This window comes from Zalophus californianus, chromosome 7, assembly GCF_009762305.2.
Source record: "Zalophus californianus isolate mZalCal1 chromosome 7, mZalCal1.pri.v2, whole genome shotgun sequence".
Lineage (NCBI taxonomy): Eukaryota > Metazoa > Chordata > Mammalia > Carnivora > Otariidae > Zalophus > Zalophus californianus.
In genome coordinates this window covers 77,657,539-77,679,083 of record NC_045601.1, presented here as the reverse complement: position 1 = coordinate 77,679,083, position 21,545 = coordinate 77,657,539, and the positions used below count along the sequence as shown (strand labels likewise).

Here is a 21,545-nt window from a genome sequence, read left to right as displayed (position 1 = left end):
AGTGTCTACCTAAACTGAATATCCCATCTTTTCATGCAAACTGTGAGAACCTTGGACAGTGTAATTCCATTTATACCCCCATCCTTTATGCTATTGTCATATATTTTACGTCTAAATACATCATAAACCCTACAATAAAATGTTATAATTTTTACTTTAAACAATCATTTGCTTTTTGATGGAATTAAGAAATGGACAGGGTAACTTTTATCTTTATATACCATTAACCATTTTTTTAAATCTTTTGCATTCCTTCTATTTGATATCATTCCCTTTATTTCATTTCTGATTCTAGTAATTTGATTCTTTTCTCTCTCTCTTTTTTTATAAGTGATCTCTAGCCCCAACATGGGGCTCGAACACATGATCCTGAGATCAAGAGTCACACGCTCTACCAACTGAGCCAGCCAGGTGCCCAGCTTCTCTCTTTTTTTCTTGGTCAATGTGGCTAAAGTTTCAGCAATTTCTTTTTTTGTCTTTTCAAAGAAATACCTATGGTTTCATTGATTTTCTCTATTGTTTTTTCTACTTTTGATTTCATTAATTTCCACTCTAATCTTTATTATTTCCTTCTTTCTGCTTGTTTTAGGTTTAGTTTACTCTTCTTTTTCCAGTGTCTTAAGATGGGAGTTTAGCTGATTTGAGATCTTTCTTATTTATTAATTTACTTTTTTAGAAAGAGAGGGGAGGGAGGGGCAGAGGGAGAATCTTGAGCAGGCTCCATGACTGATAACAGAGCCCAATGCCCAGGGTAGATTTCACGACCCTGAGATCATGACCTGAGGCGAAATCAGGAGTAAGACGCTTAACCCACTGAGCCACCCAGGTGCCCCTCTTCATCTTCATTGATCTCAAAGTATTTTCTATTTTTCTTTTGATTTCTTTTTTGGTCTATTGATTATTTGGGAGTGTGTTGTTTAATTTAACATACTTCTGAGGGTCCCAAATTTCTTCCTGTTATTGATTTCTAATTTAATTTCATATGGTCAGAGGACATACTTTGTAATATTTCTATTATTTTAAATGTATTGAGGTTTATTTTGCAGCCTAACACGTGTTATATCCTGAAGAATTTTCTATGTGTACTTGGGAAGAATGTGTTGAATAGTGTCTTACAGATGTCTGTTAGGTCTAGTTGGTTTATAGTATGTTCAAGTCATCTATTTATTTCCTTGCTTATTTTCTGCCTCCTCGTTCTATCCATTATTGAAAGTAGAGTATTGAAGTCTTTGTTATGGTCAAATTGTCTATTTCTCCCTTTCATTTCCAATAGCTTTTGCTTTGTGTGTTTCGGTGTTCTGTGCTTAGATGCATATATGCTTATAATTATTTTATCTTCCCCATGGATTAACCCTTTTATCATTATAAAATGTCCCTATTTATCTCTAGTAACTTTTTGTTTGTTTGTTTTAAAGTCTATTTTATCTTATATTAGTACAGCCACTCTATCTTTCTTGTGGTTGCTGTTTGCATGATATATCTTTTCTATCCATGTACTTTCATGTCTTTAAATGTAAGGTGTGTCATCTATGGGCAGCATTTAGTTGGATCTTTGTTTTTTAAGATTTTATGTATTTATTTGAGAGAGAGAGTGAGCAAGAGGGGGAGAAAGAGAGAGAGAGAGCATGAGCGGGGGCGGGTAGAGGGAGAGGGAGAAGCAGACTCCCCATTGAGCAGGGAGCCTGATACGGGGCTTGATCCCAGGACCCTGGGATCATGACCTGAGTTGAAGGTAGATACTTAACGACTGAGCCACCCAGGTGCCCCTGTCTGTCTTTTGATTATCTATGCCTTTTCTGCCTCTATAAAAGTGAACACTTTTTTTTAATCTGTTGATATGATTAATTGTATTGATTGATTTTTAAATGTTAAACCAACCTTGCATTCCTGTGTTTAATTCCATTTGGTCATGATGTATTATCTTTTTGTATATATTGCTTTATTATATTTGCCAGATTTTTGTTGAGGATTTTTGTTTCTATGTCCATTTATTTTTAGTTTTCCTTTTTTTAAAAAAAGATTTTATTTATTTATTTGACAGAGAGAGAGAGCATGAGAGCAGGAACACAAGGAGGGGGAGTGGAAGAGGGAGAAGCAGGCTTCCCGCCGAGCAGGGGGCCTGATATGGTACTCGATCCCAGGACCCTGGGATCATGACCTGAGTCGAAGGCAGACGCTCAACGACTGAGCTACCCAGGTGCCCAGTTTTCCTTTCTTATAATGTCTTTCTCTGATTTTAATATCAGGGTAATGCCTGATCATAGGATGAGTTGGAAAGTATTACCCTATCTTCTATATCTTGGACTTCTTAAATAAAATTGGTAATATTTCTTCCTTAAATATTTGGTAGAGTTCACCAGTGAAGCAATTTGAGCCTGGTTTTCTCTGTTGGAATGTTTTAAAGTATGAATTTCATTTATTCAATAGACACAGGATTATTCACATTATCTTCTTGCTCTAAGCAAAGCTTTTCCTAAACTCCTTCCACTCTGTGAGCCAATGCCAACTTTTTTAATTCCTCATTTACACATAAATTTGGAGTTTGTAGACCTCTGTGTGTTCTTGTGTTCTAACTATTCTGTAGATATAAATTTGATGTGTTTAATTTGCTTTCCCTTTTACTCGGTTTCTTTTTTAAGAAAAGATGTAGGGAGATTCAGATTTATGAAGCCACATTATTCTGCAGAAATTCAGAAGCATTTTAAAGTCCTCTTTTAGAGATAATGAACTATGTTCCACAGTGAGGAATCCAGAGGGAGGACTTTTTTGATGAAATTTTCTTGACTGGAGGGACCACACAGGCACTTCCCAGGCAGGATGACTGTACGGTCATTAAGTCTTCTTTTGGCTTCCAAGCACCAATTCTCTGTTTGGTTGGTAGCAGTCCTTGAGTTATGTCTGGGAAATCTTATCTTTTACTTTGTATTTAGTACTGGTCAATATGATACCCTCTCTTTCTTATCAAGGGATAGCAATGAACTAATCTGGGCTAACCAGATTCTCTCCCTAAGGAGTTGAATCTTGAACAGAATCACTCAAACACAGAGAGTAAATTCAAGCTAGAGGTTTTTAATATCCTTATAAGACTCTAAATTACTTCCTGTTACCTGGCTCTCTGGGTCTGCCCTGGTGTCAGCTCTTTCTGAGCTGTTTGTTTCTTCAATTTTCTTGGGCCATCCTATATCTTCTAAATAATTATAGTTCTGCATAAATTAGCCAGAGGTGATTTCAGTAGCTTGTAACTAAATAACCCTAACTGATAAAAGAGTGAGTAGGGGTAAGGTGGTGGCTGTTCTTCTCTAGATGGGGAACAGAGTGTATAGAAAGGCTGTATTGGGTTTATAGGGTTTGTCTATAGGATATGTGGACCAACCATATCAAAGACAGTGGGTAGGGAAAGCTTATTAAAAATGCAGGTGCTCTACTCCAGGCCTAATAAGTAAGAGTTTCTCAGTGTGGGATTCAGGGAATCTGAAGTTGGAACAAATTTCTCAGGGATTATTCTGCAAAATAGAGTTGAGGAAAACAACATAATTGCACAGGTTTTGAAATTTGAAAAACAGAGATTAGAATGCTTTATATGCTGCTTAAACTGTGGTTAGTCAATTAGTTCCTCCAATCCTGTTTTCTCATCTATAAAATGAGGATTGTAAGAGCTTGCCCATCAAGTTGTTTTAGATGATTGAAACATGTATGTAAAGGATTTTCATATTGCCTCAGTAGAGGAAAGCTGCATCATTTGTGGGTGTTTACATTCCAAAATCTAATATATTTAAGGCAAAAATTGTGAGTAGCCAAAATTATGGTTGAAAATCATGTAAATCTACAATAGTAACATATGGCCACACTTAACATATGGCATCATGTTGTGGACAAATGTACTGCTTTTCACTAAGCGTATAACTAAGAGTTAGAATAGGTTAGAGTAGCTGAATACCATGTAAAGTAGTTGGCTTGTGCTTACAAGTCATGTTCTATTAAAAAAACCACACACACAACTTTATAGTTTCAAATCATTTCCTACTCATGCTCCATGTCAAACAAGGCTGGATGAGGGCAGTGATGCCTTAGGTAGTGTCACTCCAGGAACAGGCTGATCTACTGTCTGGAATGTTGCTAGTTGATGCGGCAGAGGATGAAAACAGAATCAGCCACCAGCTCTTAAATTCCTCCACCCAGAGTAATTCTCTACTCTTGGGCTCAATTCATTGGCAAAGTAAGTCACATTGCCATGCCTAATTTCAGATGGCTGGGGAAGGGCAATCTGCCAGATTTCTTAGAAGCAGAGGGAATGGAAATATCTGTGAATATTGCTAATGTTTACCACCTGGGGTCTGGATAGCAGTATGTTTTGAAAGCTCGCCAGGTGATTCTAATGTGAAGTCAAGGTTGAATACCCAGTCTAGGGCTTATACTCTTTGACAGGAAGGGAGAGAAGAATCCCCTGCTCTAATTAAAGTGTCATATTTGGGGCGCCTGGGTGACTCAGTTGTTAAGCGTCTGCCTTGGCCTCAGGTCGTGATCCCAGGCGCCCCCTGAGTTCCATGTCAGGCACCCTGCTCAGCCAGGGAGCCTGTTTCTCCCTCTCCCCCCTGCTCGTGCCCTCGCTCTCTCTCAAATAAATAAATAAAATCTTTAAAAAAAAGTGTCATATTAGTTTGTGAAGGTTAAATGTATGCATGATGGGACACAGGTGGACTTCTGTTTTGCCTATGTCTATGGGTGGCTTTACGTGATGGGGGCACAAACTGTCCAGAGTCACTGGTGGTGACCAGTGCTCATCTGCCCATGTTCTCCTCTCTTCTCTTCCACCCTGGTCACCATCAGGCATTCCCAATATACTCACAAAGTCTCCAATGCTTCCAGAAGTGCCAGTTGTTCAAGGTTTTTAAATGAGATAAATGGATAAAAGTTACAACAACAAAAATGAAGGTAAGGAAAAATATGGGTCTTAAAAATTTCTTTTGGCCCCAGTACTCATGATTATCTAAGCCATCACTTGAATTAGGCTTTTAGAAACCTGGCAATACTCAAATTATGCTGGGAATTAAAAAAACATCAAGCTGGCATATATTTTTGCTTCTGGATGAGTGGCTCTGCTTGTTACACAGATAACAGGTATCAGTATTTGGAGCATCTTCTGAGCCATCATTTGTATCTAAATCTTTCCATCAGGCTGAGCACAAAGGCCAGATAATGTCACTTTGAAAGATGCCCTTTCTGTGGTGTCTACTCTGAAGATTTCCATCCAGTAGATGGTCAGGTTCCTGACAGACGGATCCCAAGTGCATCTCAAGCCCCTGCAGGAGATGATAAGCCAGAGAGAAGTTGCCTAGATGCTTGGGAAGGGCACAACGAGGGATAATTCACATGCTGGATGGTTTAGGTAGCTTAGGTCCATGGGCTGGCTTAAAATAATGTTCATTAAAACAGAGTACCTGACACATGCAAGGTTCTCAGTGCACACTACCGAATAGCAGAATCAGATTCTTAAAATTAGAAGGCCCCTAAACAACTCCTAAATGAAGTATAAGTCCTCCCAAGAGGCTCCTCCAATAATGTTCATTTATCCTGTACTTGCCTATCTCTAATGAGAGAAGATTCATCACATCCCAAGACAATTTACTTTATATACTTCATATATGTTATATTGAGCTGGAATTTGCTTCTTCTGTTTCTTGTTTTTCTTGCTGGAACCAAACAGAAAATTTAATCCTTTTTCTACAAGGGAGCCATCAAACATGTAAGGAGAATTAATATATAACTTTAAAAGTCTCATGTAGACCAACTATCTCCAGTTTCTTTAACTCTACTCCAAATCATAGAATTTCGTATTGGAAGAAATCTATTAAGCAATTTATAAAGACTCTTTACCAATGCAGGCATCTCCAGAAAATTCATCAACAGCATCTATTCAGCTTCTGTTCTGCCATTAAATCTCTGGCTGTCGAGGATTGAATTGTGCCCATCCCCCAGAAGATACGTTGAACCTAACCTCCGGTACCTAACACTTAGTACCTCAGAATATGACCTTATATGGTAAAAGAGTTGTAGTCATAAATAGTTAAGATGAGATCATACTGGAGTAGGGTGAGCTTATAATCCAATAAGACTGGATGTGTCCTTATAAGATGGCTGTATGAGGATACCAGAGACAAGAAAGGAAGAACAGCGAGAACATCTTGTGAAGACAAAGGCAGAGATTGGGTTTATGTAGCTGCAAGCCAAGGAATGTCAAAGATTGCCGGTAAAACATCAGAAGCGAGGAAGAGACAAGGAAGGATTCCCCTACAGCTTTCAGAATATGACTCTGCTAACACTTTCATCTTGAATTTCTAGCCTCAGACCTGAGGGACAATAAATTTCTGTCCCCAGTTTGTGGTGCTTTGTTACAGCAGCCCTAGGAAATGAATACATTGGCTTTGGCTATATTTTGGATTTTCTTTTCAGAATGATCCCAACAGGATTCTTCCATGTGGTAAGCAGCAAATCAAAGAAAACCCTGGAGCTCTTCCATCTAAGTATCTCCAGTCCTGAACTGAGACCAATTTCAAACAGAGTCTATGAACTAACGTACATGTCAAACACATGCTGTAGGGGAATGAATCTCCGAAACCACATATTCAGGTAGACAAATGTAACTTTTATTACTCTTCCATAACTTGATTTTTTAAACAACAGCTTTGCTGAAATATAATTTATGTGCTATTAAATTCACTTTTAGTGTACAAGTCAGTGATTTTTAGTACATTGACAAAATTGTGTGACTATCACCATTATTTAATTTTAGAATATTTTCATTACCTCAAAAGAAACTCCATACTTAACAGCAACCACTCCCCATTACTCCTTTTCCCTAGCCCCTGGTAACTATTAATTTACTTTCTATTTCTACCGATTCGCCTATTCTGGATATTTCATATAAATGGAATTGTACACTATGTGGTCTTTGTGACTGGCTTCTTTTACTTAGTAGTATGCATTTAAGGTTCCTTCATGTCTTTTCATGACTTGATAGTTCATTTCTTTATAGTGACAAATACTATTCCATTGTCTGGATATACCGCAGTTTATTTATCCAATCCAATTATTTATCCATGTACTGAAAGACATCTTGGTTCCTTTCAAATTTTGGCAATTATGAATCAAGCTGCAATAAACACTTGTGGGCAGTTGTTTGTGGGTATAAATTTTCAACTCCTTTGGCTAAATAGCAAGGAGCGTGACTGCTGGATTGTATGTATGACGAGAGTATGTTTAGTTTTGTAAGTTTCAAACTGTCTTCCAAAGCGGCTGTACCATTTTGCATTCCCACCACCGATGGTTGCGTTCTGTGCTTATTTTTTTTTTTAATTTTTTATTGTTATGTTAATCACCATATATTACATCATTAGTTTTTGGTGCAGTGTTCCATGATTCATTGTTTGTTCATAACACCCAGTGCTCCATGCAGAACGTGCCCTCCTCAATACCCATCACCAGGCTAACCCATCCCCCTACCCCCTCCCCTCTAGAACCCTCAGTTTGTTTTTCAGAGTCTATCATCTCTCATGGTTCGTCTCCCCCTCTGACATACTCCCCTTTTCTTCCTCTCCTGTTATCTTCTTCTTTTTCTTTTTTTCTTAAAATATGTTGCGTTATTTGTTTCAGAAGTACAGATCTGTGATTCAACAGTCTTTGTGCTTATTTTTTAAATTAGGTAATTTATCTTCTTCTTATCAAGTTTAAAAATTTTTAAAAAGTATATTCTAGATAAAAATGCCTTGTCTTTCTGACTTCTGGGCCTTCTTAAGTTCTCTGGACCTTGATGCCATACAGGCATCTCTCTTGGCCATTTAAGAGAAGCATTCTGTTGTTCCAAATGCCATGCCACGGTGCGGGGTGTGAGGACTCTGTGATACTCCTAGGCCTATCTGCAGATAGAGACACCGACAGTTCTTTTGTGTGCTATGGCTCTGCCTCCATGGGCGGTGGGAAAAACGGACTCTGAAATTAGCATGCTATTTACAATATTTTGTGTAGATCATGAATTTTGTGCCCTAAGCCATTCAGGTTCTTAAGGTTTAATACTCAGAAACTAGTCTTTAAAACTCAAACTCTTTTCCCAAATTATTGTTTCTGCCATCAGCATTACAATCTACTTTAAAATTCTAAAGCAAGAATTTGAGCCCTTGGCTACTTCATGTTCCCCATGCCTCTGGTTGAGTTTGAATGGGAACAGGGGTCAGGACATAGGATATAAGACTACAGAATATTATGTTGCTATATATGAAGGGTATCCAAAAGTAAGCTGAGTTCAAACAGGCGTAGGTTTGACACGTACGGAAGCTCAATGACAGAGAATAAGCCAAGAGTCATACTGAAGAAAGACTAGCAACTTCGCTTTGTATTCCCTCCACAGTCATGGGTTCTGAAGGTGTTCAGGGAGGTTAAGGTCGCAGAAATGCAATTAGAAGTAACTTAAGCTCAGAGGAGAATCTATTTTAAGGTGATCATGGTGTCTCATAGTTTCATCGAAACCCAGGACCAGAAAGCACTTAGGCCTCAGGAACAAATAGAATCAGGAACTCAGATGCAGTCATATTTTTCACCTTTTCTGATCTACCAGATTTCTGAAAACTCTCATTTTTTGCATCTCCCAGTGGCATTTAAAGATACCCTAATTCTAAATTATGCTTCCAAGATTCCCAGAAAATGACAATTTCCCAACTTATTATCAATGAAATGTGGCCAGGGTAGATCCCACTTTAATAACATAGACATTTTCACGGTTACCAGGCAGATGGTGTGGTGAGGATAGGGAAAATTTCAAACTCACTCCCCCTCAATAATAATTTGCTTGGCAGACAAATCTGTTAGGTATTCTCTTTGTTGTTCCTGACTGTATGTGGTTGTAAGTCCACACTTCTTAGACCAGCATATGAAGACCTTGAAAATCTCCCTCTAATTTATCTTTCCGACTCCTGTCAATCTCTATACTCCAAGTCTAGCAGCCACCAATCTGTTTTCTCTTCCTAGAATGCACCGTGTTCCTTCTGGCCCTGTTAGCCCTTGTGTTTTTTTCTTTGTTTAGAATACCTTCTCCTCCCTAGTTTGCCTGATAATTTCTACTCATCTTTTAGGTCCAGCTCAGCATTACTTCTAGAAGCATTCTTGACTTCTAAAAACAGAGCTTATTGTTCTTGGTTCATTTTGTTCACGCTGTTCTAGAGTCCCTGTGACATTGAATTGTAGTTATATAATTTGTCTCTTTTCTCTACCAAATAGGACATTCTTTTATTATTATTATTATTATCATCTGAGAGAGGGTGGGGGGGGTGAGGGGCAGAGGGAAAGGGAGAGAGAGAGAGAATCTTAAGCAGGCTCCACGCCCAGTGCCAAGACCCTCGCAGGTGTAGAGTAGGAATAGGAATAATGGATATATTGGTGTAGAAGTAGGGATAATGGATATAATTCTGGTTCTCTCTTTAGCAGATTTAAATTTCTGTCTCTCAGTCCCAAGCAGAAAACAGGCAGTTGGTTTTTGGCCTCCTGGCCTTTGTCCTCACCCCGTTTCTTCTCTCTTCTCCCTCGCCTCCCTTGTAAAACCAAACATAGGTGGTGAGGCCAAGAATAACCAGAAGAAGAACATCCTTTCCCCTCTTCCTTCCTCTTCATTTTCTCCCACTCCTCTCCGAATTCTGTTTGGGCCTGTCCTTCCCCCCCCTCCCACCTTCATCTCATGGAAACCCTTTCACTTTTGTCTCTGTCATATTTTACTGTGATTTTTAAATTCATGAGCAGGGAAGGTATCCTTTAAAACATCTGAATTTTAAAGATTTTTGAAATTGATTATTATAAACGTAAATTAACGATTGTAATTCTCCAAGTTTCAACGTTAGTGTAAGCCGGTCAGGTCATTTTCACGGCACCTGGACAAAAATGCATCTGAATTCCTATTACATGGATTTGCAGGATGAAATCTGAGTTTACCTCTCTAACTCTCCCCTAAATCCTGAAAAACAAAATCAGTAAGAATGTTTACATGCTTATAGTAAGGATTCAAGGAAGCTTTGAATAAAGAGCGGAAGCTTTGAGCAGTGATTCCCAGTTTTTTGAAACCCAAAACCAATAAGCAATGAAAATCAGTAACCCTTTCCATCTTTTACTTATAAAATAATACAGATAAAGAACAGGAGCGGCTAAAAAAGGGTTACATTTTGGAAAGAAAGCATAAATCTCAAAATGAAAAAGTTATCGGAGGTAACAATGCAAATGACATCAGTAAAGAACAAATCCAGGATTAGCGTGTAAGATTACAGACCCGCGTCCGCGCCGTGGGAACACGCAGTGACTTTGTGAAGGCTCCACCTCCAGGAACAATTTCATTGGAGCTCACCTGCTCGCTCGCCCCCGCCCCAGCTCCTCTTCCGCATGCGCTCTACAAGAAAACACCCCTGGTCTCCTTTCGTCGTCTTCCCCACCCCCGAATTCCTAACTCCGATTGGTCCGATTCATGGGTCCGCCCCTTGGGCCCAACCAATAAGGAAGTCGTCTCGGTGCTCTGCCCTCTCTGCCTGCCGCTTGCGGCGGCGTAGCTCGCAAACCCGGGATACAAGTGGGGATGGCGGCGTTGGCGGCGTTGGCGGCGACTGTGGGCGGGCTGTTGAGGCTACGTGCGGCCGGGGCGGAAGGACAGTGGCGTCGGCTTCGAGGCGCGGGGCTGCTGCGGGGCTTGCTGCAGCCCGACTCGGCCACCGGGGTTGCTGCGCAGAGGAGGCATGTGGCTCACTTCACTTTCCAGCCGGACCCGGAGCCCCAGGAGTATGGTGAGCTAGGGACTGCCCTGTCTGCTCCTGGTGCAATCCAGCCTCCCAGGCCTGTGGGGGCCTCGCAAGGAGTGCCACCCTGCTTGTGTGGGCGGCGGCCAGCAGGCTGATCTTGCATCTTGGTGTAATTCCTGCGCTGCTTTCTGGAGCCTCCCTCCTTTAGGGTCTGGCTGTGGTTTCCTCGTCGCTCTATTTTTGTGACTGTACAATCCTCGAGAGGCATCCCCTCAGAGCCCTCGAGATGGGTGAGAGGGCATACCGCGGTCTGGAAGGGCAGAGGGTGGAGGGGTGGTGCCCAGGGAACGCCTCCTTTTCTCAGTTCTCCATCCTTACTTTCCCAGCCTTGGTCCTAGTGTTGTCCCAGTTTGTCCGGAACTGGGCCATTAACTGCAGGCACCGGTATTTAAAAGAGAATTTTTTTTCTTATTCTTTAATAATGATGATGATGATGACATTATTATTATTTTTGTTTTGGCAGGGAAGAGGAAGTGGAAGGACTAAGTAATTGAATTGATTTCCCGGAGGTCATAGAACAGGTTGTTCCTGGAGATGGGAAAGAACCCCAGGTTTCCCATTTGAGCCTAGCAATGAGCCTGGGGCTGGGCTGGGCTAGGCTGCCACTTAGCTAAGGAGTGGGTAATTGATGAAGGTGAGGGGAGGAGGAGGCCCTCTAGTACTCTCATTGGTAGGAAGGGCACATGGCAAACTCCTCACAGTATGACAGTTGCATGACTTTTACCATTTCTTCTGCAAGTTATATGTAATTTCCGAAAGATCTGCTGATCTATTATCAGAACAATGGAAGCAATTAGAGAACATTTACCTTTTCCTTGCCTGATAACTTCTCACATGCTAGATCTGATATTTTTGGAAGGGTGTCTATACTTGTGAATAATAGGCATGAATATATATTGAGTGCTTACCATAGGCAGGGACTGTGCTGAAAAATTTACATTCATTATTTCATTGGATGCTTAGGACAACGTTTAGAGGTAAGTGATGTTAACTGAAGTCTTGAGATAGTTTGTCCAAAGTTACACAGATAAGTTAGTGATAGCTTCTGCTTTGGATTTTAATTATTTAGAATCTAGAGCTTCCATTCTAAACAATGTGCTGTAATGCATGTAGAAATAATTTACTAAGAGGTGTACCACTTTTGTGAAACAGTAGATACCATAAAAGTGAATAGCAATTTTTTCTCACCAACAGGATGAAACTTGAATTCTGTCTTGAAAGCAAAGAAACTTTAGCCCAATACTCGAGAAATAGAATATAGGTCTTCTTAATCTCTGCAGCCTCCTTCCATAATTGTGAAATTACTAAAATCCAGGTAGAATGATAATCACATGTTTGTCCTTATAAAAATAAAAATAAATGCATGTTACAGATAATTTGGATAATAGAAAAAGGTAAGAAAAAGTAATCTCACCATCCACTACTATTTGTAAATACTGCTAACATTTTGGTGTGTATCCTTCCAGGTATTTCCTTTCAGTTTAGCAGAATTACATTATTCCATTGATCAAATTAGCAGAATTAAATTTTTCCCGTAACTGTAGTTTTAACGCAGATACAATCTGTATTACTTAATCAGAAGTGTTTCCCCGTATGATTACATAGTTTTCATAACCTTCTTTAGAAAGCGGTGTGTTCAGGGTGCCTGGGTGGCTTAGTCCCTTAAGCGTCTGCCTGCGGCTCAGGTCATGATCCTGGAATTGAGCCCCGCACTGGGCTCCCTGCTCAGCAGAGTGCCTGTTTCTCTCTCTCCCTCTGCTTGTGTGCTCTCTCTCTCTCTCTCTCTGTCAAATAAATAAAATCTTAAAAAAAAAAAAAGGCGATATGTTCCATGGAGTATAAACACTCTAGTTTAGTGGTTAAGATCTTGGCCCTAGGATCAGATTGTCCTAGGTTTGGTTTTGGCCCTGCTACCTATGATTTTGGATTACTCACTTACCATCTCTAGGCTTCAGTTTCTTTGTAAGTAAGGATTTTATAATAATACCTACTTCAGAGATTGTTACGAAGACTAAATATAGACAGTTGTGTACAATGTACTTAACCCAGTTTGACTACTAAGAAGCACTCACTCAATAAGTGGAAACTTTTAATAATTACCATTATGCTTTTGTTTTACACTTTGCGCTGTTATAAATAATGTGGATAGAAACATTTCATGTATCCTTTATGTATCTGAGATTATTTCTTTAAAGTCCTAGGGGTGAGATTTCTGACTCAAGATAGGAACAGTTTAATGGATTTTTATTACATAGTTCAAATTATAGTTTATACTTCCATCTGCATGTATAAGAGTTTGAGTATTGGGTGTCATGATAAAATCACAGTCGTGCTGTGATACTGTGATTTATAATAAGAAATACATATTGGTCTTTGTCCCCTTTTCCTGGCACAGAGCTCCTAAACCTTTGCAATTTCCTTTGATGAGAGCAATAAAGGTGTCTTGTTACGCTGGTGGTAACTTTTTGAAAGCTCCTAGTTCATCTAAGGATGGAAGCTATTCACTAGAGAAATCAATCGTGGGATTTCAGTCCCACCCCCGACCTCTGCAGAGGGGAATGGTTCTGGAGGTTGAATGAATTTAATCAGTCATGACTATCTAATGAGACCTCCTTTGAAAACCCAAGAGGATGGGGTTCAGAAAGCATTTGGGTTGGTGAATAGGTAGAGATTCAGGGATAGTGGCGTGCTCAGAGAGCGTGGGAGCTCTGTGTCCTTGACCCATACCTTGCCCTATGCATCTCTTCCATCTGGCTGTTACTGAGTTATGTCCTTTTATGATAAACCAGTAATCTTGTAAGTAAAATATTTCTCTGAGTTCTGTGAGCCATTCTAGCAAATTAATTGAACCCAAAGAGGGAATGGTGGGAACCTCCAATCTATAGCCAGTGAGTCAGAAGCATGGGTGACAACCTGGACTTGTGATTGGCATGTGAACTGGGAGGTGGGTGCAGTCTTCGGACTGAGCCCTTAACCTGGGGGATCTGACACTAACTCCAGGCAGATGGTGTCAGAATTGGGTCACATTGTAGGGCACCCAGCTGGTGGTGCAGAATTGCTTGGTTGTGTGTTAAAAAAACACACAGATTGGAATTGGGATCAGAATTGTGTGTGTGCACGGCATGCTTGGATGTGTTGTTCTAATTGCACTTTGTTTTAATATGTACTTGTTTTATTTCTATTAAGGAATAATTACCAGATATTTGTTTGCCAGATTTATTTGTCTTTGCATATTTAAAAAATTATATGCCTAGTAATTTTGTCTATCAGTACAAATCCTATCTACCATTATTGAACAACTGTCTATTCCAGGTGTGATAGACATCAGTCTGTAATCCTCACAGTAACCTTGTGACCTAGAGACTGTTATGCTCATTTTATAGATGAGAAAATTGAAGCTCAGAGATGTTAGTGGCCTGCCCAAGTCTGAGGAGTAGCAGGACCAGAATGTGAACCCAAATAGATCTATCTTCAGAGCCTCTCACACTACTGTTCTGCTCATGTTTTGTATATTAAAGATATTAATGAAGATAGTAACTCTTTGTCTTTCATGTATGCTACAAATAGTTTTATTTTTAAAATTTTGGTTATTTTGACACATGAAAGAGACTGCTTAAATGGAGTGATGGTCAGGGTCGAATCTGAGGAGGTGACATTTAAGCTTCACTGTGAGGAATGACTAAGGAATTAACTCCAAGGTAGAAGAACAGTATTTTCCTAGAAGGAAAAAGGGCAAGCAATGCGGAAGCCCCCGATGTGAGGTAAGCTTGTTCTCTGGTGCCTGGGAAAGCCTTTGTGGTTGCGCTGGCAGGCAGCTCTCAGAAATCAAGGGTAGACCGAAGAGTCTCTTTCTGTGGGGATGAAGTTCTTCTTTCCAGTATTAGAATTTGTAGAGAAGGGAACAACATGAGTAAAGAGAGGCCAGAAAGCATAGGCTTTTATGAGGAATGAGAAGGAGTGAGTTCTTTTGGAGGAAAAAGAGGAGGGGTAGGAAATAAGTTTGGAAAGCCAGAAGAAAGGTTGGGGGAGAGAAAAGATTGAATATATCCAGTGTAGCTTACACTGTGCTGGGTGCATTACATTCAGGTTCGGGTTTGATTCTGTGGGCTGGGGAGGGCCATCCCTTGCTTATAAGTAAGAGAGTGGCTTGCGATGTGCTCGTGTGTTATTATGAGGAGAGTTTATAGAATTGATTAATGAAGGGAAAGTCAGGAGACAGAGCAATCAATCAGAGGGATATTGTACTGTCCATGCGAGAGGATATAATTGTTTAAAGGTTGGGGAGTGTCAGCGGGGATGATTGTGTGTTTTGAAGGAATTGACTAGATCTGGTGCTCTTTTGCCTGTGGAGGCTGAGGGGAAGGGGTATCAAAGATGACTTGACATTTTTAGCCTGGGATGCCGAAAGGAGGGTGAGTGGTGGTATCACCGATACAGATGAGGGGTGCTGGAAGAGAGAAGCACGTTTCTGGAGAAAGGATGACTTAGGTTTGGATGTGTTGATTGGATGTTTTAGTGCATTTGGGCTGCTGTAACAAAAGTACCATAGACTGGTGGCTTATAAACATCAGTAATTTATTTCTCACAATTCTAGAGGCTGGGAAGTCCAAGATCGAGGAATTGACAGATTTGGCGTCTGGTGAGGCCCTGCTTCTTGCCTTTTAGCCGGCTGTCTTCTCACTATGACCTCACATAGTGGAAGGGAGCTCTGTGGGGTCTCTTTCTATAAGGGCATGAATCCCATTCAGGAGGGCTCCACCTTTGTGACCTGTTCATCTCCGGAAGCCCCATGTCCAAGTACCATCATGCTGGGGATGAAGTTTCAACATATGAATGTTGGTGGGGAGGACACAAACATTTATTCCATAGTATTGGAAGTGTTGGCAGAATATAGCATTATGAGGTAGGCTCTTCTGAGTGCTAGTCTGGCACCACCACAACCATGTCAAAAGTTGGGAACCTTTGAGACTAGATAATTCTCTCCATGTGTCTTTTCCCTGTCTTAATCAGAATTGCCCCAAATCAGGTCCTTCCCGTTTTCTCTTCCTACTCTGTTTTCTTCTTCTGACTTTATAATTGTTCATCCAGACCTTTCCATGGTACCCCAAAGAATGGTAATAATGATGGCAGACACTTTTATCAGAGCTTACCAGGTACCAAACACTATTCTGAGTGCTTACATGTAGCAATTCATTTAATCCTCATATAACAGTGCTGTGATAGGGATCCTATTATCATCCACATTTTATGGTAAAGAAATTTAGATGGAAATAGGTTTTAAATGGTTAAACTTCTACTTTTTTTAGATTTCATTTATTTGACAGAGAGAGAGAGTACAAGCAGGGGGAGTGGCAGAGGGAGAGGGAGAAGCAGACTCCCTGCTGCGTAGAGAGCCCAATGCGGGGCTTGATCCGAGGACCCTGGGATCATGACCTGAGCCGAAGGCAAACGCTTAACCATCTGAGCCACCCAGGGGCCCTAAACTTCTCCTTTTTTTTTTTTTTTAAAGATTTTATTTATTCATTTGAGAGAGCGAGAGTGAGCGAGCGGGGTAGGGGTGGGGAGGAGCAGAGGGAGAGGGACAAGCAGACTCCACGCTGAGCGTGAGCCCAGCGCAGGGCTTGATCTCATGACCCTGAGATCATGACCCGAGCTGAAATCAAGAGTCTGACGCTTAATCACCTGAACCCACATGCCCCTCTACTTTTTGACATTTAAACTTCCTTCATTGCACTGTTTTGCTCCCCAAGAACACATCTGGGCCTCTCCCTGTCCCTGATTTTAGGCATTATGTATATGTATAGGTTTCTTTATTCATTGTATGCATTTTAATTTTGTATGCATTTTAATTTTCTCCTGGATGCTAAACTTTATGCCAGGTGCTTAGCACAAAATACAAATGTGGATATGGACCCGTGCTCATGGAATTTGAAGTCTAGTGGGGGAGATGGACAACAAATAGCAAGCAAATGCATACTTAAATCAATCCCAGTTGCAATAAATGACCTATAGGAAATGTTCCGGTGCAGGAAAAAAGAATAATAGAGATCTAGCGAGACCCCTAAGAAGAGATAGCATTTAACTAGGCTCTAAGGGATCACGAAGGAGTATCCAAAGAGGTATAAAGGGGGTGCCAGGCAGAGGACCCAGTGTTCATGAAGGTCCTGATGTTGCAGGGAGCTTGGTTTGGGGGAACTGAGAGAAGAGTCAGGTGCTGAGCCTTGGGGATAGTGGTACACAATAGGACTTCTGAGGTGGGCAGGTATGAGATCAAGCAGGGCTTTGTGGACATGATTTGGAGTGGGGCTTTATTCCGGGTGCAGTCAGAGAACTTAGAAGGATTTTGAGCAGAGGGGTAACATGAAATGCAATGCTTTTTTAGGACTTATTGTAGTAGCGCTTTGATGAATGAGTGGTGAAGGGGTAGAAGTGAGGAGGTGGTACTATGGACTGAATGTGTCTTCCCCATCCGTCATTCATTCTTATGTTGAAACCCTAATCCCCAGTGTGGTTGCATTTGGAGATGGCGGTCACTGGGAGGTAATTAGGTCATGAGGGTGGAGCCTTCATGAATGGGATTAAAGCCCTGAGAAGAAGAGACACAAGAGAGATTCTCACTTCCACCATGTAAGGATACAGCAAGAAGATGGCCTTCTGCAAACTAGGAAGAGGGTCTTCATCAGGGACTCACCGTGGTCTTGGACTTCCCAACCTCCAGAAGAGTGAGAAATAAGTTTCTGTTGTTTAAGCCACTCAGTCTGTGGGGTTTGCTATAGTAGCCAGAGCTGGCTAAGACAAGACATCAGGAGGTGGTTTTCAGGAACAGGAAAGAGATGGTGAGTTCTGGAATTCGGACATTGTAGCACTAGATTTTAAGCTATATTTTGGAAGTAATACGTATCCAAAGATAGATCCAAAGTATATGTCTTTGGAAGAAGCTCTATTTTGGAAGTAGGATTGGATGGATTGGATACAAGAAATGAATCAAAGGAAGACATTCAAGGGTGCTTTCTCAATTTCTGGCTTGGACACTTAAGTTGAGGATAGTGCTGTTTGCTAAGATGGAAAAGACTGGTTTTGGGAGCAGACATCAAGAGTTTAGCTGAGTGCTTACTGAGTTAGAAAAGCCCGACACCCAAGTTGGGAACTGGCGACTGTTGGATGTAAGTCAGAAGCTCAGAGGAGAGGTCTGGATTGGAGAAACCCATTTGGGAGTCACCAGCATACAGAAGAACTTAAAAACCATTTAGAGACCGACCGAGTAGGGAAGTATCCAGCCAAGGAAGGGAAACAGCTGTAGCTCGTCATACCATGACATAAGTTACCAGGTGCCCTGAGATGGGGGACCCAGGGCTGCTAGCCATAGTCTCTTCAACTTTAAAGCTTTCTTAGGTCTTCCCAATTTTGGCCTCAGGTGGCAGTCTCCCCACCCCCCTTCTTTACGGGCACTTTAAAAAGGCATTTATGATTATAGATCCTTCATTTATATTTTAATACAAAATGTTCTGTCCCTCATATTTGAATTCTCTCTGAAACTTACTTTATGGGGTAGAGGTTGGGAAACACTGTAATAGGGATCAGAATGGATAGAGGTACATATGTGGCCCATAACAAAGGGATTCCCGGAGGACAGGGCATCTGGAGGCGGGTAGAAGAGGTTTTGCTGGGAGAAAATAGGTAGTTTCTTAGGCATCTTTCCATTTCACCATGTGGTTAGTACCGGATTATGCCACTAAAATCATTCCTCCATCATCCTTCAGTGGGCATATCCTGATTGTCATGTGTGGGTTAGGCACTAAGTGCTGAGCTTTCTAAGGAGTATGACGTGAAAATGCTATGCTATCCAGGTGTATACCAAGGACCAGGTAGCTCAGAGTAGGGCCAGTGCTGAATGTGCTGGCAGAACCTTTGGTTTCTGAAAGTAGACCCTCACTTTCCATATCACAGCTGTGTATTTTTATTTGTTCATGGTCTAACTACAAACGCACTTAACTGTCTACCTGCCCTGCTGTTGACCTTGTTTATTTCTAGATACTGCTTCTTGGGCATCCATTTGCCTGTTTTGTCTCGATCCTCTAGTTCTGTGGAAGGCTTCTCCCTTCAATGCTACTGCATACTGAAGAGTTATTCAGAATAACTGAATTCTCCACCTCAGTATCACCTCTGCCTCACTCCTGCTCCCCTGCAGTCTGACTCTGAATTGTAACATCGGTAGATATTTTTTCCTACTGTATTTCTTCCTCTTTAAGTGGTTGATGAACAGTTTACTTTGTATATTTTATCTTTATTGAACTAGCCTCATATGTTTCTTTGTTCAGTCGTTCATTCAACAAATATTTATCGAGCACCTACTATATGTCAGGCATTGTTATAAGCACTAAGCATATACTTCTGATCAAAAGCAGGTAAGAATCCCTGCCCTCTTGGGGCTTCTGTTCTATTGTGTTCCTTATATTCCACCGACACTACATTACGTACCACTTTATCTTTGCAGCAGTGATAATGACCTGGTTTTTCACAATGCTCTACTTAGGACAGGTTCAAGTGATCGGCTCACTCCATCCATGAAGCTATGTTTTACCAATGGGTATCCATTAGCTGGTATCCCTGACTAGGGAAATTGCACCGCTGTGTCCATTTTTGTCTTGTTTTAACTTTTTATCCTGGAAAGAAGAGTTGTCAGTCTGGTTTTGAAATTTAGCAGCCATTTATTGATACTGGTAATTGTATGATTTGGCAACAGTGTTTAATAATTTTTTAGTGTTCATAGTTAGACGTGCTACAGGTACATACTTTATCATGAGAGAACATAGGCGTATCTTATCAATGATCTTTAATATAACCTGTAGGAGAATAAGTAATTCTAAGGTGAATAAATATTTAAAGTGATCTCACCTGTGAATAATTTGTGATTTCTTCCTCACTCATTCACAGACCACACTGCAACTTTAAAAATAATTGAAAGATAGCTGTTGCTCTATTAAAAATTATTTAAATCTTTTAAAAGCACCTAGTAGCATAGCAGTTAGTCCAAACCCCTAAAATTTTGCATGTATTTGAAAAAAAGTATTCAGGAGTGGAAATTTTTTTGCTTACATGGAAATAAAGCCTTTAAATACCCATACTTATAAATTACTTTCCTACAAGATGAGTAGATTCTTTGTGGGTAATTAAGCAATACCTTCCAGATTTACTTGGTATGATTTTTATTATTAAAGTATTTGCTTTTTTTGTACTCCAAACTCGTTGAACAGCAATGAAATAAGATGTCTTGGAGGCCTTCAGGATTAATTCAGATGGTCAGCACACTTGAAATAAATGCCACTTTAGATGTTTAGGCATTTTTGTCCTTCTTAGGTTCTTAGCTATGAACATCATAATAGACAAAAATCTTGCTTTAGGAAATGTGTGAAATGGGAGAAAGAATGGGAATGTCACGGTGGTGGGATAAAAGGTTTGCCCTAAACTATTGTCATCTGATGCTGGGTACCAATAAGTACTTTTAAAGAGGTTTTATACAGCGGAGAAGGATTTAAGGCAAGTATCTATCAAATGATACAGCCTTAGCCTGAAGAAAAATAGATTATGAAGTCATGGACATGTGGTGTGATTATGTATCCTTTGGCATGCATGCCATAACAATACTTTCTGGAATGAATTCCTATTATCCCCATCAAAAATAAGAGTAGAAACAGGCCTTTATTTTCGGGAGAGAGGGCAGCAGGGCAGATCCGAGTGGGTATTGCCTGGACCTGAAGCCCGGGCATTTGGCAGTGTGGAAGGGGTCAGAGCAGGTAGCGAGTAAGAAGGTTGAGTATCGGTGGATGGTGGATGATGTCATAAATCAGAGCGTGCTGTGGATCCAGGCTGGGCTTGGGACGAAGATGGGTCTCCAGGATAAGCGTGAGTGGCCAGCATGTGTGACAGCCGGAGTGTTGATGGCACCGTTGTGACCCACACTGTGAATTAGGCCATGGCTTTTGGGACACACCAGGCTACCGAGGAACACAGAGGTTAGATGGGACCGTAGTCAGGGAGGAACACAGAGGTTAGATGGGACTGTAGTCAGGGTAGTTAGCAGGTGTTCAAGGGATTTGCTACCAGCATGGCTGTGGGTTAGAGTGAACACTGGTGCACAGATCAGGCACTAAAGTGAAGATGGCCTGTGGATCAGAGAAGATTCAGGCAGAAGCTTTTCTCTGCCCTGAAGAGTGTTTTTGGAGAGGAGCTGACCTCAAGTTCTGGGCAGCACCAAGACTGAAAGCTCTAAAGTAATGATGTTCCTGAATTCTAACATTTGGAACTTTATTAAATAAAGTTTTGTACCATTCAAGATAATACCAAGGTCAAGATGAAGGACATGGGCAAAGCCCCGATTCTAATAATAAATAGCTCCTATTTATTTAGCACTCACTGTATCAGGTACTGTTCTAAGTGCTTTCCATGTGTTGTTCCATTTCACCCTCCTATCAGCCTATTTAGGGAGCCAGAGGTTGGCTTGCAGAGATAATACTTGAGCAGTAAGACAGTAGGAATTACTAAGTCTGGTGTGTCGAGGCATGGGCTTATAGTTCTCTCCAAACTGAGTGCTAAAGTTTATCATTAGTCTTCCTCCCTCATTGTTTTATGGCCCATGACTATTTGCTGTTACTGGCATATTTAACATGTGCCTCGGGTCATGTGCACTTTTTATGATGTATTTAACCCCTGTCCGGAGTGTCT

The 21,545-nt window shown here is 40.8% G+C and overlaps 1 protein-coding gene across 7 annotated transcripts in view; it reads left to right on the top strand.

Annotated features, from left to right (window-relative positions):
- Positions 1-10,538: 10,538 nt before the first annotated feature.
- BCKDHB (branched chain keto acid dehydrogenase E1 subunit beta) overlaps positions 10,539-21,545 on the top strand; it is a 218,856-nt gene continuing 207,849 nt past the window's right edge. For 4 of the 7 annotated variants that reach the window (XR_003521718.2, XR_003521717.2, XM_027603709.2 and 1 more), the window contains exon 1: positions 10,541-10,808. Coding sequence is in view for 5 of the 7 variants with exons in the window: in XM_027603709.2 (XP_027459510.1) it covers positions 10,604-10,808 (205 nt within the window). In the remaining 2 variants the exon portion in view is untranslated. Of the gene's footprint in view, positions 10,809-21,545 lie in introns of all 7 variants that reach the window. The other 3 variants (XM_027603713.2, XM_027603711.2, XM_027603710.2) reach the window with 2 other exon arrangements.